At 40.2% G+C, this 18897-nt stretch overlaps 1 protein-coding gene across 1 annotated transcript; it reads left to right on the top strand.

Annotated features, from left to right (window-relative positions):
* Nucleotides 1-21: 21 nt before the first annotated feature.
* Nucleotides 22-18525, top strand: derl1 (derlin 1). Its single transcript, XM_017715996.2, has 8 exons — nucleotides 22-174; nucleotides 7400-7511; nucleotides 8939-9003; nucleotides 9261-9287; nucleotides 12725-12820; nucleotides 12902-12954; nucleotides 14116-14226; nucleotides 17090-18525. The coding sequence occupies exons 1-8, from the start codon at nucleotides 22-24 to the stop codon at nucleotides 17247-17249; spliced, it is 777 nt and encodes a 258-aa protein (XP_017571485.1). The 3' UTR covers nucleotides 17250-18525.
* Nucleotides 18526-18897: the final 372 nt, after the last annotated feature.

Raw genomic sequence — 18897 nt, 5'->3', positions numbered from 1 at the left:
CTTTGGGAAGCGTATGGAAAGATGTCGGATATCGGGGACTGGTTTAAAAGCATCCCTTTCATCACTCGTTACTGGTTCGCGGGCTCCATTGCGGTGCCTCTTATCGGGAAGCTGGGATTAATCAGCCCGGTGAACCTCGTGCTGTGGCCAGAATCTTTCTTCCATAAGTTCCAGGTGAGAAAGAGCAGGACTAGCAGGGGGAGAGTGTCCAGGAGGCCTAGGCCTCGTCTCCTAATGAGAACCTTGTACTGATAGCAGCGAACGTGAGCTAGCGGCCGGAGCTAATAACTTCGGTCTGACCGTCAGGGTGCGGAGGGACTTTTTAAGTTATTGTTTTATCTTTACAGCGAAGTGTAGGCAGCACAGACTCGTCCTGACGAGGCTTGCTTTCTGTTAACCAGCTTCTTGTTCGAATTGTCCCGTTCCACCTTAAACGGAGGTGCCTGAATGTAGCTGCTGCATCATTTAAGGTGGAACGGGCCAATTCGAACCTCAGCTTCGTCTAGTGCTGAGAGGGGTTCGCTCGTTCAGCACTGCGCAAATCGACCTCGTCCTCTCTTTTGTATCATCGCGGCGCCCTAGTTTTTCACAGGGTGAAAATGGGCTCTAACGTGTAGAAAGACGTTGTGTGGACTGTTTACATTTGAACGGTAATAAAACAGAAGATACGACCTTTTCTAAATGGTAAACGATAAAGCACGAAGTGAACGTTGATGTTAAGCGTGACTGTTGTGTTAAGTACTCCAGTCCACAGTGACGTTTGGGCGAGCTGTTGTCTCTGGCTCTTCCACCAGAGGTCGCTGAAGACGCGTGTTGTGATGTTTATAACGCGCTGACGGAGTAACGTGCTTGAAACCTGTAGAGGTCGGTTCAGTTTGTGTGAATAAACGGATGATTTTCAGGTGACCTTTCTACTACAAAATATATTTGGCTCGTCGTTTTTAGCGTGAACCATAAAACTCCATCTTGGTGGTTTGCTGGCACGGTTGGACCATATGACTATACCAATGTATCGGTATATGTAAATCGAATATCGCGATACATCGCTTGCAGCTGCGTTGTTATAAAGGGGAATTCCATCGAATTTTCAAAATTCTTCCAAAAACACGTCATCCTGATTAGTCTGACGTTAAATCGTTCATATGAAATGGTTCATTTGCAGAGAAAAACGCACTCTGATTTCTTTACAGTGTCGGTGATGGGAACCAGGAGTCACGCACATCTCAGAACTACTGTAAAAAAACAAAATCTCTGGGATCAGGCAAGATATTTGAGACCATGTCATGTAGTAGCTTCCTCTGATGTAGCTCTAAGAGGCATTGAATACTTCAGATGTCTGGTTCCCATCACCACTGTCGTGAGCAGTTCTAAAGCCCTATTCGGATGGGATTAGTTTTATGTGGGGATTTGGGGTGAAGCAATTATACCATGTCATTTGTACTGACCGTGCATTCCCACATCAGTGAAGATTCTGGCACCTTCTATAAAGCAACCTAATTAATATAGAAGCATTAATATTAATCCCATGCAAATCAACAAGTCAGTGAAATCACTATCATATCCTATGGAAAGGGAGTTTAAATATAGAGACACTGGAAAAACAACCAACTTGTGTTCTCTGACGAAGCTTATTTGCCAGCTGCTTTTTCAAATTTCCCATTCCACCTTAAATGGTGCTGCAGTTATCGTACCCTCAGTTGCCAGAATGTAACTGCTGCACCATTTAAGGTGGAATGGAAAAAATCAAACAAGGCACTGGCAAATAGGAAGCTCACTTCAGCCTTTCTCTGTGGTTAAATCAAGCCGATATGTAACGTTACTCTCCTGTCTTATGTGTAAAGCTCAGAATGTAAAAATGACAGAAAACTGTAAAGATGACTGTTGGCTGTGAATTAACAAGCTAATGACAAAATGCATTCTCTTGGAGACAGCAAGCTAAATGGTTAGGGTAGACGAAATAATGGTTAAATGATATGTTTTAACATCTTTTCTACTATTTTGGAGTGGAGGTGGTGCGTAAATCGAGTAGCCACTGCTGTGTCTGTGATTTGGACCAAGATTTCTCATCTCGTATAAATCGCTCCGATGCCACAGATGTCCTGAGGTAAACTGCCATCATCGTTCCTCCCCATGGAAAACTAATCCCATCCGAATAGGGCTTATGTCTGTGGGTTTCTCTAGAGTAGAGCATTTTGCATCAAAGCATTCTAAATGACTGTTTACATCCACAATAATGTAATTATAGAGAAATGATGAGAAATCTGTGGGATTGTGCTGTTAGCATTGCCATTGTGGTAGAGTTTAAGGGTAAGATTTAGTTGGATGATTTTTGGGTCGTAGTTTTGTTTTTCAGTTTGCTTGTACTGATGCGTTTCTCTAGTTTCGTCATGAAGAAGCTGGATGGATATTTTTTTCTTCAAATTTAGTCTGAAAGTTCCCGGTCAAGATCATTTGCATCCGCAGCTCAACAGACTGGAGAGCCATTCTGTGCTGCCCCATTCTTGTGTTTCGGTTTCTGGTGTAAGCTCTAAAGAAGGAGGCAAAGTCAAATAAACCCCACATCCACAGGGAGTGGGTGGACTTTGGCAGCGGCCTCTTGCTATTGTTCAAATGCCCCCCCTTCTGTTCCTCCGACACAGCATGCTGGCACACTAATGCCAATGCTGTTCCCAGACTTGGCCTAGTAGTAACTACCATCAGAACAAGTAGAAGTCTGTGTGGTTCATTCTTCAGTTTGAAAATGCACAGAATATAGAAGTGAAGGCCTTATTGAAGTGAAATGGCTACATAACATTGCGATATATATTACAGCGCTTAACCGGCTAGCTGATGTATCCGTTTGCCGACAATAGCGTCCAATATTAACAGCCTGTGGTTTTATCGGTATCAGTGAAAATACCACCAATAATTCGCTACTTTTTGGTGGTATTGCTGGGATTCAAACTCACACTTTCCTGACAACTAGACAAAATCTTAGTCATGCTATTGGGTGGGGAGTAACATGAGACGCTCAATATTTAACTGAACAGCAATAAGAATACAAAACACCACCATTAATTAACATGAAAACATGTAAAAATGTATTTAAACCCGCCAATTAGCGTGAGAATATCATGTTATAACAACAAGCAATGATTTCTATGAGGAAAAGCAGTAGTAATAAACAGAAATCACAACTGCAAAGAATTCTGGGTTCCTCCACCCCCCGTGCTGCACTGTGTGAGCTTGGTATTTATTTGAAATTAAGAAGTGTGGCAGTTGAGACCTACTGTAGTATAAATATTATTTGGATAAATATAAAACTGTATTAGCTGATATCTTAATTTCCCCCTGCTTAAAATCATATCGGCCACAGAGGTTTCATAGCTCTAGCCACGGTTATACCAAAATTATTCACCTTTGTTGGATCATGTAAGTGCCTTGAAGTCTAGAACATTAAGGTTGTTCAGAAAGCCAGTGGCATGTGACAGATGTTTTTGTGATTTATTAACCAGCTCATTTGCATGTTGTTGCATTCCGCAATATCAGAAATCCAGTATTGGGATACCTATTAACAAACAATATATTGTGCAGACTGTTATAGTTAACAAACAATATATTGGACTTGAGGCTGGCAATGTGAGATTATATCGTTATCATGATAAAATTTGCTAGTGTTGAATATAAATTATTACAGTTTTTGATGGCAGTTTTTCAAAAGTGTGTGTCGTATCTGTGTTTCAGAATATTGTGATTTGTTTCTTATATTGTGAAAATGTCTTTTAGCAGTGTGAAATGAGATTTGTGCCATATTGCCCATGGATGGATTTACTGAGAGGTTCAAAGTCAGAGTTAAAACGCATTTTGGGCTTAAATACTGAAATACTTTTGCATTGAACGAGCCTATACCTTAATTATGTTTATTTTATTAAAATAAATGATTGAACATTCAATGTTCTCACTAATAAAACAGTTGTAGCACAGTAGACAGTGTTGTAACTGTGTTTTGCTTATAAATCACATCTTTCAGCCTTAGATGAAATCAAAAAGATCTTAAATCAAAAAAAGAAAAACAACAAATCTACGTATTATTTGCAAAATATGACATTTAGGGTTAGGTTTTGAGAGAGCCACCTCCCAGTAGAAAGATAAATAATGCTTTTGGAAATATTTAGCTCATTTCCATATCTGTTACTTGGGCTTTAATAGTTCACAACAGAATTGTAAATATCTAAAGTCTGAATACTGGTTAATATTGTGGGACCTAAACTGTAGCAGCTGTGTAGTAGAGTTGATGGTTAAATCAAGATTTCTTCCTCTGCCCCTGAAAGCGTTTTGCAATATTTTGGAGCGGGTGTTGAAGCTACTGCACGTTTGGCCGTGTGAGTGAACCATTTTGCTCTTGGTGAGAGTCCACCGGATTGACCCTGCCTCTCCCTCTCCCCGTCCCCCTCCCAGGCAACCCTGCTGTGCTTTTTAACCCACTTCTCTCTGTGCTGCAGTCCATAGAGGTCACCTCACTGCGTGGGTGAGTAGGGCCTGATTTATGCGGCATTGCTAGAGGAGGACCCTGAACAGGCTGGCCATGGCGCAGCTCAGGCAGTTCAGTCAGATGCTGCTGTTGGAGTTTTAAGGATAAATGCTCTGTCTGCATGATATGGATAAGTTCTATGTTGCTAATTTATTTATATATATATATATATATATATATATATATATATATCTGCAGTTGCAGTAATTTGATACAGTATGGAGTACAATCGAGTGTTTGAAACAGTGTACAAAAATTCAATCATTGCCGTCATTCATGTCAGTGAACTAGACTTATGGGTGCATCCTGTAGTGAAGGGGGGTAGGAGGCTTATGATGCACCCCAACCACTCGGCTTTATTTCCTGAAGTTGCTTAGGTTCTAGCCATCTAAGTCATGTTTCTTGAGGTTTGAGTGCTGGTGTAGCAGGCATTGACAACGTTCTATGTGAAAATTCAGTAAAACCTGAAAATATATATATTAAAGCTGCACTATGTAAGATGTTTTGCTACAGTTGAAGAAGGTAGCTGAGTCAGAAGGGGGAAAAACATGCAAAAATATGGAGTACGTGCACATCTGGATCTGTGCTTGGAAAAGCTGCTCCCAACACGCATTAATTAACACTGTGATTGGTTTGAAGGCTCATTTGCACAAATCAGCACTGCCAAAAACATCATCATATAGTGATAACCATGATGACAAACTATGCAGTTTGAACAACCATGGTGTCGTGAGGTAGATGACCTGATGCTTCATTTGTGTTTGCAGTGAAAAACTGGTATACTTTTGGCATATTTAAAATATTGACATTTACTAAATGCTGAATTTAAAAAATCAGCTAACTTGAAATTTAAAAAGTCATTTTAGATTCCTCGGAAAAAAAGTCTCCGAAAAAGTCACCAGTGTGACTATTCAGAGTAATATTCCTTCAAACTACTGTAATTTTTTAGAAAATGCATATAAAGAAATTGTTTATGTAACATTTGTCTGTAAAACTGATGTCCACCTAATGGAATTTCGATATCAGGTATCAACTGAAAAAAGGATCTTTTTAATCCAGGAAGTATAGAGTATTGTCTGAACAGAGGACTGTCGCTTAGATATTTATAAAATATTGCTGTTTTCCAGCGCTGTTAGCAATGGCACCATCCATCCATTTTCTAAGCCGCTTCTCCGTCAGAGTCGCGGGGGGTGCTGGAGCCTATCCCAGCAGTCATCGGACGGAAGGCAGGATACACCCTGGACAGGTCGCCAGTCCATCGCAGGGCAGCAATGGCACCCGTTTCTATTATTTCTAGTCTGTTGGTGGGCTGCAATAAAAATGGAGATATAAAATTTTTATCCTCTTTATTTGCTTAAAAAAGGTGATGGACTGTAACATTACATTCAAGGCAGTGTGGGATGTAACTCTGCCTGACGTCCATTTATCTGGAAATGAACACTGACCGCCACGTCCTGTAGTGTGACTTGAGATCCTCACTCCAGGTGACTCTGATAAATGGCTGTAAATAAAGTTGCCAAATGTCTTGTATGATGGCAACTGTACGATGGCCTTTTTTGCTTGTTTTAAACTTTTAGAACTGGAGGAACTACAGCAACGTCTTTCAGAAGCATCCGTCTAGCACTATGATTGGGCAGCACACAGTGATCATGATTGGTTAGCGGGCTCATTTGCAAAGTGCATATCATTCACATCCTGGCATATCAGTATATTGGGCAGTCCTAATGCTTATGGCGATTGTAGATATTAATATTTATCATTGGTTAGACGCCTTTAAGAACTATTCATTGTTCTCGACAATATGAAACAGAATGATATTGATATGCTTGTTTTCTTATGATGTGACGGCAAATGAACTTGCTGTTGAGCCTTCTTCAGCGGGATTTGTTTGGTGTTGTCTTTTTGATTATGCATATAAACAAGAAACAAAAAACACGTAATAATGAGTAATCATTTTTTGTCTTGGCTGTCTGGACACACTAGTCACACCAATGGACAATTTGTAGCCTGATCGTTTGTGTAAAATCTGAAATAACAGAATACCAGCATTGGACAGATGTTTAGATTTGACCAACATTTTAAACTGATATTTAAGGACATATGTTTACTCCGGTTGAGCAGAACATTTAGGCTCCGTTGGGCTATTGCGCTAAAATGTTTGCGTTTAATTCATTTTACTGCACTTGCAACCTTGTGAGTGTTAGTTTCCTCTGTAATGCTAATCCAGTTGCAACATTTTATATGTCAGCATTGATATCGGCAACACTAGTCCAGAATTCCCAGTAACTTTCCGTCTCTATTTATTTAACATGAATTTTAGAATTCACATCAAATTCCCATGGCTACAAATTGAGGCTTACAATGAAGGAGGGGCTGTGAAAGGAGGAGAGAAATGCCTGTTGTTTACTGACCCAGTTTTCCATGCCAGGAAGTTACCAGGGTAATATGGATGACGGAGCAGATAATTTTGCCGACTCGGGTGCTTCACGTATTGCTCCAGCGGCGTTGCAGTTAACGGCTGTATACGTTACCATTGGTGCCTGGCAACGATGTGGGGGAATCAAACTCGGCCACTGTGCTCGCAGCAGAGACAGGGTGACATCATTTAACAGGCGCTCTGCTTTATCACACCTTGTGTCTCAGCCAGTGGCAGCATCTGTGGGCATATTGTGCCTGTCAAAACTGCTCTGTGCCTCGAGCTTTGACAGGTGGAAAACAGCTTGTGTTCAGTGCCTCTCATTTACTCAGCAGGCAGCGTACAGCCAGACAAAACCTCACGTGCTACGATACACTGGCATTCTGCTGTTTGCTTCAGAACTGCTGCATGTGTACATATTATGCTGGATTACACAGCGATTTCATGGATCATTCTTCACTGTCTTTTTGCAGATATGGAGACCTTTCACTTCAACACTGTATTTCCCTGTGGGCCCAGGAACAGGGTTTCTCTATCTGGTCAACCTGTATTTCCTCTACCAGTACTCCACCAGGCTCGAAACAGGTAAGGCTTAGTTTTCTCTGTCCTAGAACGTGTCATCATTTTGTAGTTCGCCATTAGCATCTCGGCAAGTCCCCCAGATATTGCTGTAATATAAAATGGCAAAGTCAAAATGTGAATATTGTACTTAATGCAATAAAACACAAAAGGTTTGTAATTTTATCACAGGTAAGAGGTGACCTTAGGCACAACGAGTTCTCTTCTAATGCTCATTCAACACAACAATCATAAGATTCATCTTCTTGGGGAGGGAATCCAAAGCACAAGCCACACTACAAAATGCTTGCGTATCTCCACCAGACCAAATCCTTACACAGTGAATGCCCTTCGAACCCTCAGATGGCTCAGCATGAAAAATGCTTCTGTTATGGATGTCACCTCATGAATAATGCTGTCAGTAAACACAGTTAAACACATCTCTACATCCCCAAAAGTTAAGCTTGTATTATGCACAGTGAAAGCCATATGTCAACAGTATCCAGAAATGCTGCCAGCTTCTCTGGGCTCAGGCTCATCTGAAATGGACTAATGCACAGTGGGAACGTGTTTTGTGGTCTGACAAGTCAACCTTTTCGATTGTTTATGGAAATATTGGACGTTGTGTTCGCTGGGGTGGTATTGGCAAGTAACTTGCACATCTGTGAAAGCATCATTAATGCTTCACACATTTTGGAACAACATGTTGCCTATCCGTGCTTATTTCACCATGACAACACCAAGCCACATTCTGCACGTTACATGAGCACGGATGCTAGACTGGCAAATAATAACAGTGCATGTGCTTCTCGACCTCAAACAGCATCTACAAGCACAGCCGTTAGCTCACGAGCCGCTGAATGCTGCGGTATTTTTTTTGTCTATTAATGTATATGATATATAAATGAGGTCCAGGTACCCCAGCACTGAAACTGATGCATCATTTATCACTCACACCTCTCAAAAGTTTCCACATTTCGAGAAGGTGGTAGAATAATTTTTTTTCCATTATGAGCACTTTTTAGATGTGAAGCATTTCATGCTTTGTAATTTACAAATATTCCACACCAATGGCCACTTGGGTAGATTTTGATGCTTTATATAAGCAGTGCATCGCATCAGTGACTGTGTGTTCTTGTAAATGTATGTAGAAGTGTCTCACTGCTGCAACTCGTGGACAGGGTCTATTCTACAATCATAAATGTGGCATCAGTAGAGTACAGTGGGGTAAAATTGCCTCAACAACCCATCAATTGCATTAGGCTCAAAAACATCAGATCAGGATCTCCCTATTATTCTGTAGTATTACTTGATTGAAGATATTAATATTCACTTTGTGTTAGTAACAGTGACCTTATATCTTTGACTGAAATATGCAAACAAGCAAAGCTTTCAGTCACGCTAATGTGAATTGTTTTTTGTTTCATTTGTTCTTTTTAAACCTTCTCCCTCAGGGGCCTTTGATGGAAGACCAGCAGACTACATTTTCATGCTCCTGTTCAACTGGATTTGCATTGTTGTATCCTTTCGACTTTTGACACAGGCTTTAATATAATGCTTTAAAAATGTGGAGTGCAGTCAAGTGGGTATTCAGGGCTGTAACAGTCTTCATCTGCACTGCCAAATTTGCATAACGGCAACTTTCAGGGCTGGAAGGACTCGTCCACTATAACCACATTGTATAAAAAAAGCAGTTTACACTGTAAATCAATCCACTTCTTCTTCAGTTCATTTTGTCCCTGCTTGGTTCCAATCATCCTTAACGACATATTTCAGATAACAGGCTTAATGATGGATATGCAGGTTAGTTGATTGCTTTCAGTCTAGAAAGATAGATAATATATCAGATTATGTAAATGCCATGAGCGTTTTTAGTAATGTAATAAATCTGCGCGCAGTAAAATGTAAAAATGAGTAATAGTGAAAAATGCATCATGGCAGCTGCTCTGGGTCAAAATAACATCGTTAAATCTGCCAAACCTTTATATGAATCTCTATGAACTATGAAAACAATAATTCTAGTCTGTATAGTGATTTTACTGGTATATAAAAACATTAGAACCCTATTTAATGTTTGTTTGAAATCTGAGACGTTTTTTTTTTTCTTTTCTTCTCCCGAGGGACTGAGGCCACTTCTTGTAGCACTGGGTTACAAGTTTCAGTGCCTCATTTGTTAATATAGCAATCTACAGCACCGTGGAAAAAGTCACAGACCACCCCTTTATTTATTTAATTTCCAGTCAAAACGGCCATTAAGCACAAGTTACTTATTTTTCAGTGTCGGGAAAAATCACAAATGTATATTTACCAGATAATTAAGCAAAAGCCTCAACAACCAGATATGAAATATTTTTTTACATTTATTGCAGGTTCCATTCTTTTCACAAGACTTGTTCTCAGATTTTCAAAGAAATCTACAGGGATGTTTTCCCATACTTAAAAAGTTCAGCCTTAGAAGTTGGTTGTATTTTCTGCTTCTCACAATCCAAGTAATCCCAGACACTTACAGTGATGCTGAGGTCTGGACTCAGTGGCCAGTCCATTATTCTGTTGGGGCTACCTTGCTGAGAATTTTTGTCCCAGTGAAATGTTTTAGTAGTAGTGCAAAATGTATTAAATAGTTTTGTTTATTTATTTTGGAACTTGCGGAGATCTCAGATTTAGACCCGTCAGTCCATAAAACTCATCTCAGATTTTAAGTGCTATTTTTTTTTTTTGTTTTCCCAGTAGCAGCTTCTTCTCAGCTAGACATTCTTTCAGACCCAATAATCTTTTAAACTCCACTTTTTCTTTCCTTTTGCAAATGGATTACTTTGTGTGTAATCTGTCACTTTTAATACAAATTTGAAGGCAGCTGAGGTGAGTGTGGGTTGCCTGTCTCTTTGAAGGTAAACAGTGATACTTTTGGGAACTTTTATTGGGAAGATGCAGCTATAAGTTGTTGCTTATGAGATTGAAAGGATGGAAGAGTTAAAGTGGCAGTAATAGGTTTGTCCTTTTTTTTTGTGACAGTAAAAATAAATTGGTAACACTTTATTTGAAGGCTACCTACATAAGGGCTTCATAACGCATTCATAAGCACTGAATAATGTGTTTATGAAGCACTACTTGAACATTTATTAAGTGCTTATGTCGGTTCTCGTCAACCTGACATAAGTTGTTTTATGAAATAAATGACATTGTACTGACATAATATGAATAAACGTTGAACATATTTACAGCACTAAACACATTTAAAACACTATACATAACTATTTATGTCAGCATTCTCAAGACGACATTGTATTGATATCAGGTGAAATATGCCTGGAAACAACCCCCTCTTCCCTCCATGGCGTGGAGAAGATGATTGATGCAGTTTTATTATTATTAGATAATTACATAAAGGTTGTTTTTACAGTTTATGTATAAAGTTTTGCTTTTGCTTCATGTCATTCTTCTCCTCTCTTAAATCACATATATGAAGTCTTGGTCTTGCAGTAGTGTCACCAGGACAGCGCTTGAAGTATGTTTGTCGACTTCATGAAGGAATTTGATACCCTTAAACTAAAGGGATGGATATTTGCTTCATTTATAACACTGTTATGAAGTATGATTCCCACAAGAGCTAGAGTTTATAAGACAGATGGCTATTTATGAACAATACATATCTGTTCTATGAATGATTTTAAGGCCCTCAAACTAAAGTGGTAACACATTTTCCAATCATAACACCTTCATTAAGAATTCACTAGACATGGTGATACATGGTGGAACATGAAGCCTTGGAAAACAGAAATTAACAGGTAAGCGCTGTCCTGGTGACACTACTGCAAGACCAAGACTTCATATATGTGGCTTAAGAGAGGAGAAGAATGACATGAAGCAAAAGCAAAACTTCACACATAAACTAAAAACAACCTTTATGTATTTAACTGTCATAATCTACTTTCTGATGTGATATAAAATTGCATCAATCATCTTATCTACGCCATGGAGGGAAGAGGGGGTGGTTTCCAGGCATATTTCACCTGATATCAATACAATGTCGTCTTAAGAATGCTGACATAAATAGTTATGTATAGTGTTTTAAATGTGTTTAGTGCTGTAAATATGTTCAACGTTTATTCATATTATGTCAGTACAATGTCATTTATTTCATAAAACATCTTATGTCCGGTTGCAAGAACCGACATAAGTACTTAATAAATGTTCAAGCAGTGCTTCATAAACACATTATTCAGTGCTTATGAATGCGTTATGAAGCCCTTATGTAGGTAGCCTTCAAATACAGTGTTACCTAGTAAATGTACTTAATGGCCTTTCTGACTGGAGATCTTACATACGTCGTGTGCACTAGGCATTAAAATGTGTCTCATATCCGAGCGTTGTCCATGTACACATTCAAAAGGCAAGTATAATGCCTTTTGAATGTGTCTTGATTGTGAGGAACTCAGCAAACAGAAATTGTGCACTCAGATTTGCAAAAAATGTCATAGTTCTGTGCATTTTAAATTATTTAAAAATAAATAAATCGAACATGGTTTGACCTGGGGATATTCATACTTTTGAATTTGCCTGGGACGCCTAGGTTGGCGCTAATGATTTAAAAAATTTTAATACTGCACAGAAGGGAAAAAAAAACATCCTGGCTGGGTTCCCAAAGCATCTTAGCACAAGGATGATTTTTAAGTGGTAGAGCGAGCAACACACTGAACACTCTCTTTACCAATTAAGATGATCCTAACAGCTAAGATGCTTTTGGGAAATTGGGCCTAGATTGGTATCTGAGTGCAGAAGCTACATCAAAAAGGCGAGTGTAAACTTGTGCTTTTATTCGGGCAATGATCTCATCACCACAATTGGATTTGCGGTTATTGGATGTTAAGTCAAAGTAAATTGGATACTGTAACACATTTACCGTGGCATGTTTCTGAGTGAAATATCATATCAGGGAGGGTCTCTGAGCTAACTGAGGGTTTTCGTTTGATGACAGGTGGGGGTGGTAGGAGGCGGAGATGAAACATGATTTTGCTTAATAGTATTTTCCCCATCTTGTGCTCAGGGTTTTGCCATTTTTGTAAAAGATTATGGGAAAACCTAATCTTTAAATTGTCAGATGAATAGTGGTTAATATGAGGTCAGGTTTGATTCCGGCATGTCTTGAATTAGTGGTAAAATATACATATTCCTCCTGTTAGTCAGAATCTAGGAGTGTTTATTTATGAGTTTTTTTCTGATGGTCGTTATTTTGTGTGTAGCTCCTCATGATCCCTCTGATCATGTCCGTCCTGTATGTCTGGGCGCAGCTGAATCGAGACATGATTGTGTCCTTCTGGTTCGGTACAAGATTCAAGGTAGGAGTTCACCTTGGCTGATCCACTCTCTCTTTTCACACCAGCAGTAAAGTCTTTTAACACATATCTACACATTTGCAGGCCTGCTATCTCCCCTGGGTCATTCTGGGATTCAACTACATCATCGGCGGCTCGTAAGAACCTTTTCAATTTGCGAGTCAAATGTCAGAGTACTTTGTAAACCAAAGGCCTGGATACAGCCGCCACCTCCACACGCTCTTCTGAAAACTATTATTTCCCACTAGACAAGCTGTGATTACTGTTACAGTTCAGACTGCCTATTTGCTTTAAAAGTCACATTGTTTTATCAGACATGATTACATGTGTTTTAGAACTGCATAGCACTGAAAGAAGGGGGTTGCATTAGCATTTTCTGAACATAAACTGTACGGCAGCCAAAAATATTTCAACACCTGACCAGCGCACTGCTGAACATCCCATTCCAAATTGAGGGACATGAATATGCCCCCCCCCTCCCTTTGTAGCTATAACAGCCTCCACTTTTCTGGGAAGGCTTTTCACAAGAAGTTGGAGTGGGTCTGTGGGATTTGATGCCCATTCAGTCAAAAGAGCATTTGTGAGATCAGGCATGTTGGACAAGAAGGCCTGGCTTGCAGTCAGCATTTCAATTCATCCCAAAGGTGTTCAGTGGGGTTGAGGACAGGGCTCTGTGCAGGCCACTGGACTTCATCCACACAAAATCGTCAAACCATGTTTTTCGGCCGCACTGCTCTTGGTGGCCAAGTTCTTGTTGCTCTTAGAGGCTTCCATTTCACAAAAATAGCAGTTACAGTTATACTGGGTAGATCTAGCAGGGCAGAAATGGGGAGGGGGGGCTGGCCCATCGCTCATGCTCTGCGATGCCACAGGCATAGGTAGTGGGGGTCAAAGGGGTCATAACTGGCCTTTTTCTCTCTCTCTGGCGAGGAGTGCAATGCTTGTCAAAGTAGCTGTAACATAATTAGCAGTTAGTGTTCTCCATGCCAGTTGAGGTGACCAGTGACATTACATTCATGTGTTTTGGAGGAAGCCAGTGTGTATTGGACTTCACCCTCCCAGCTAGCAGGGACTTTTAATAATTAAATTGGGCAGAACATTGGGTTAGAAAGGTATTTGTGGTGGTATATTTATTACTGAAATCTCTCTCTAAGCAAACAGCAAAATTGCCTTTGTGTATCCAGGCCTTTAAAAGTCCTAAGTAACATTTTCATTTTGAACAATTTACTAGATTATTTAATTAAATTACTAATCTTTACCATTTTTTTTTTCCATTTCTTTTTTTTCCCCTCACTCAGCATTGTGAATGAGCTGATTGGAAATTTAGTGGGTCATCTTTACTTCTTCCTCATGTTCAAATACCCAATGGACCTGGGCGGCAGATCCTTCCTCTCCACTCCACAGATCCTGTAAGATCACATACAGACTATTCATTTCATTACCGCTGAAAATAAACTCATGACGTTATGGTGTCATTGTACACAGTGGGGCAAAAAGTATTTAGTCAGCCGCTGATTGTGCAACTTCTACTTAGAAAGATGAGAGAGGTCTGTAATTTTCATCATAGGTACACTTCAACTATGAGAGACAAAACGAGAAAAATCCAAGAAATCTCATTGCAGGATTTTTAAAGAATTTATTTGTAAATTATGGTGGAAAATAAGTATTTGGTCACCCACAAACAAGCAAGATTTCTGGCTCTCTCAGACCTGTAACTTCTTTAAGAAGCTCTTCTGTCCTCCACTCGTTACCTGTATTAATGGCACCTGTTTGACCTCGTTATCTTTGTAAAATACACCTGTCCACAGCCTCAAACAGTCAGACTCCAAACTCAACCATGGCCAAGACCAAAGAGCTGTCGAGGGACACCAGGAAGAAAATTGTAGACCTGCACCAGGCTGGGAAGAGTGAATCTACAATAGGCAAGCAGGTTGGTGTGAATAAGTCAACTGTGGGAGCAATTGTAAGAAAATGGAAGACATAGAAGACCATTGATAATCTCCCTCGATCTGGGCCCCACGCAAGATCTCATCCCATGGGGTCAACATGATCATGAGAGCGGTGAACAAAAATCCAAGAACTACACAGAGGGACCTGATGAATGACCTGCAGAGAGCTGGGACCAAAGTAACAAAGGCTACTATCAGTAACACACTACGCCTAGAGGGACTCAAATCCTGCAGTGCCAGGAGTGTCCCCCTGCTTAAGCCAGTACATGTCCAGGCCCATCTGAAGTTTGCCAGAGAGCATATGGATGATCCAGAAGAGGATTGGGAGAATATCATGTGGTCAGATGAAACCAAAATAGAACTTTTTGGTAAAAACTCAACTCGTCATGTTTGGAGAAGGAAGAATGCAGAGTTGCATCCCAAGAACACCATACCTACTGTGAAGCATGGGGGTGGAAACATCATGCTTTGAGGCTGTTTTTCTGCAAAGGGGACAGGATGACTGATCCGTGTTGGAAGAATGAAAGGGGCCATGTATTGTGAGATTTTAAGCCAAAACCTCCTTCGATCAGTGAGAGCATTGAAGATGGAACGTGGCTGGGTCTTCCAGCATGACAATGATCCCAAATACACCCCTCGGGCAATAAAGGAGTGGCTCTGTAAAAAGCAGTTCAAGGTCCTGGAGTGGCCGAGCCAGTCTCCAGACCTCAACCCCATAAATTTGTGCTGCTCTAGAGGAGATCTGCAGGAGGAATGGGCCAAAATACCAGCTACAGTGTGTGCAAACCTGGTGAAGACTTACAGGAAACGTTTGACCTCTGTCATTGCCAACAAAGGTTATTGAGTATTAAGTATTGAGTTGAACTTTTGTTATTGACCAAATACTTATTTTCCACCATAAATTACAAATAAATTCTTTAAAAATCCTACAATGTGATTTCCTGGATTTTTTTTTCCTCATATTGTGTCTCATAGTTGAAGTGTACCTATGATGAAAATTAGACCTCTCTCATCTTTCTAAGTAGAACTTGCACAATCAGTGGCTCACTAAATACTTTTTTGCCCCACTGTAGCTGCTTCACCCATAGTCTTCAGTCTTTGGTATTCTTTAACTAACTAGAGATGCAGCACTGGTCTGCCTCAGGGTGGCGCTGGTTCTCCCAGTTAGTCCTTCATAGCCTAGCAACTGTTACTATACGTCGGCCTGCCTCTGGAAAAACCTTACAATATGCCACATTTGTCTGATTTTTCCCAAGACATTAGTGGAAAAAGTAAATTGTTACTTATTTTGCACACAAAGCAATACTGGTTTAAACATTTGCAAACTGAAGCCCAAAGAGGAAATTCAGGTCACAGTTAATGTGAGGAAGACCACAATATCAAACTAGAAGAGAGCATTTCCAGAAGAACCGTTAAACCAAAGATTCTGTTGTCAGTGAAGCAAGAATCAGCAGTGCTATGGGTGAGTAAGCAGCTGGTCAATGCTGGATTTAGCAAGCCAGTATGGGAACCCCCCCCCCCCCCCCCCCCCACCCACCCCCCTGTGAGTTGTTTACATGCTTCACAAATGGTGCTGCATTACATCCACCAAGACAGCTTTACCCACATAAAATATCCTTGTTAACGTTCTACCCCGTGTTAGTTAGTGCCCCACTCTTCCCTACCTTTCATGTTTTTTTGTTATAATGTGAATATTATAATTATAATGTGCTTTTAATATAATGTACAATTCTGATATGGCATAGAGAGATCAAGTTAAAATACTGGAGTACTCCTTTAACTGTTGGTTGATCATTCACCATGTTGACTCATGTTTGTTCCATTTACCATTTGTTGTGGCGCCTTTCTGTTTATACTCAGAAATACAAAGCATGACAGTCATTACAGCACAATTGTGTGGAGTTCTAGCAGTGCCACATCTGCTGTTGGTCGACAATAGAATGTTCTGTGATCACTGTGCTTTGTCTTGACGCTACAACAAACTCTCAACTCAGCCTGAGACTGCTTTCAGAAGTATTCCAGATTGATTTAACAGTCAATTCCATTTATGTTTACTATTTCAATGGGATGTACTTTTGCGCTTACATTTGAAATTCCCCCCCCTTTTAAAACATCAGTTTTGCTAGAAAATTGCTTGCAGTTTGCCAGCTTTGGTCACTGTGGCATGAGATAGTATTATAGAATGTACGGCATGGTCAACCATCACCATCTGTAAACTCTGGTAACGTAAAACTTTTATTATTGAGTTCATTGACTGATGCCTTCTCTCTGAACAAAGAACATTTACAGTTGCAGTACATTTATTGGGGTCTTATGTCTACAGCTACCAGTGGTTCCCAAATCGACGAGGTGGGGTGTCTGGATTTGGTGTCCCACCAAGCAGGAGACCTGCGCCCCAGGACCAGGCAGGAGGAGGGGGTGGCGGCGGTGGCGGCGGCGGTCGTCACAACTGGGGTCAAGGCTTTCGGCTGGGGGATGACTGAAGACATCCTCCTGCAAAGCCTCAGAGGACACTGATGCTTACTTAGATACATACTGAGACATTGATGCTGCAGAACACAAGTTTTATACGTTTCAGGTTTTTGGTTTAGTTTTTGTATCTCTCCTTCCAAGTGCAAAACAGAGTTAAAACGGAACTCCTCCATGGATTCACAGCGTGTTTGTTGACCTTCCTGCTCTTGATGCAATATCGTAAGTCATACTATAATTGAGTTTCCCTGTGCAGTGGACAGCCCTGCAGAAATAGGTGCAGAGGTACTGTCCAGAGGACTTTTTTCATTTTCCCAGAATACAAGCAGAGGGTACACACTCTGGCAGTGTATGCAGGCTTCATTTTATGTGCTTTCATTTAATACTTCAGTTGTTTTCAGAGGTTTGTCACAGTCATGTTGATTTGTCCAGTGCAGAATCTTAACTTGTTCCTGTTTGGTAATGGAATTCTGAAGATCTACATGTCTTACGTTTGTAATCGCTAATTTTATTAGTCAAATGATTTTGTTCAAGACTTAAGTTAACTATTTTAACCTAACACAAATCTTCACCCAGCGAAGGTCCTAACATCTAAAACTTTGGTGCGTCTCTAGAATAAGTATTTCTAGAGCATCCAAATCCTAACTCCTAACATGGAGTTTTACAGTTGTGAGTAATCTGGACTGAGTCATAAATAGAGCTTGCAGATGGAGCCATGCATGGTTCAGGCTGATTATTCATAAATAGTGCACAAATGGTAGCTTATCATAAAGGCTCAACCAAGCTACAGATAAACTGCCACAAACTATAAACACTGAAGTCATTATTGCCTTAAAATACTACCTGGGCATTTAGCACTTGTATAATCAACCATTGAAATTCTTCTAAATGAAAGCTACGGTAGGCATGTCCCAATGCAGTTCTGGAAGGCTACAGTACTGACTTTTCCCACTAATCTGACACTTGAGTACTAAGTGCATCATTAAGCCCTTCAGTAAAAGAATCTGGTATTAGACCAGAAGTAGCATGTCCACTGTTGTGGCCTTCCAGTGCTGGTGACTGTGTTTGAGGCTATACACTGTAGCTCTGTGAATCTGATTGCTATGGCATAGTGTCTTATCAGCTGTCATTCATTCTCTTGGAGAAAACTGATTACAAATGCTTGAAATGATGAGAAAAATAGCCTAAAATGAAATTGGTGTGATTGTGCAAGGCAGTCATGTCAGTCATAGGGCAACATGTTGCCAAAATCTTTTTCAAACAGGAAGTCAAATAAAATGTTACTGCTGTTCTGTGTAACTGTTTATTTGCTTCCAAGAATATACTATGGTTGGATGGACTAATGGTCTGTGTTCATCTGTAACTGAGATGTACAGTACTATATATTTTTTTTTTTAAGACCTTTCATTTTATAGACATTTCCCACTGACATCCTGCTGAAATTAATCTATGGCAGTGGTTCCCAGTCCTGGTCCTAAAGCCTGTTTCACAGCACAAATCCACCTTGGAAAGAGTTCCTGACCAGCTTCACAAAACTGCAGTCAACTTGTTTTATGACTGTTTCACAACTTGCTATGTTAAGGCTGGTTTAGATACTTAAGCTAAGATTAATCCTTGCTCACAACTGCATGTATATAGAGCATTTGAACAGCCATTTCACAA

Source organism: Pygocentrus nattereri, chromosome 3, assembly GCF_015220715.1.
Source record: "Pygocentrus nattereri isolate fPygNat1 chromosome 3, fPygNat1.pri, whole genome shotgun sequence".
Lineage (NCBI taxonomy): Eukaryota > Metazoa > Chordata > Actinopteri > Characiformes > Serrasalmidae > Pygocentrus > Pygocentrus nattereri.
Note: the sequence above shows the minus strand (reverse complement) of the source record. Positions and strands in the feature narration are given on the sequence as shown.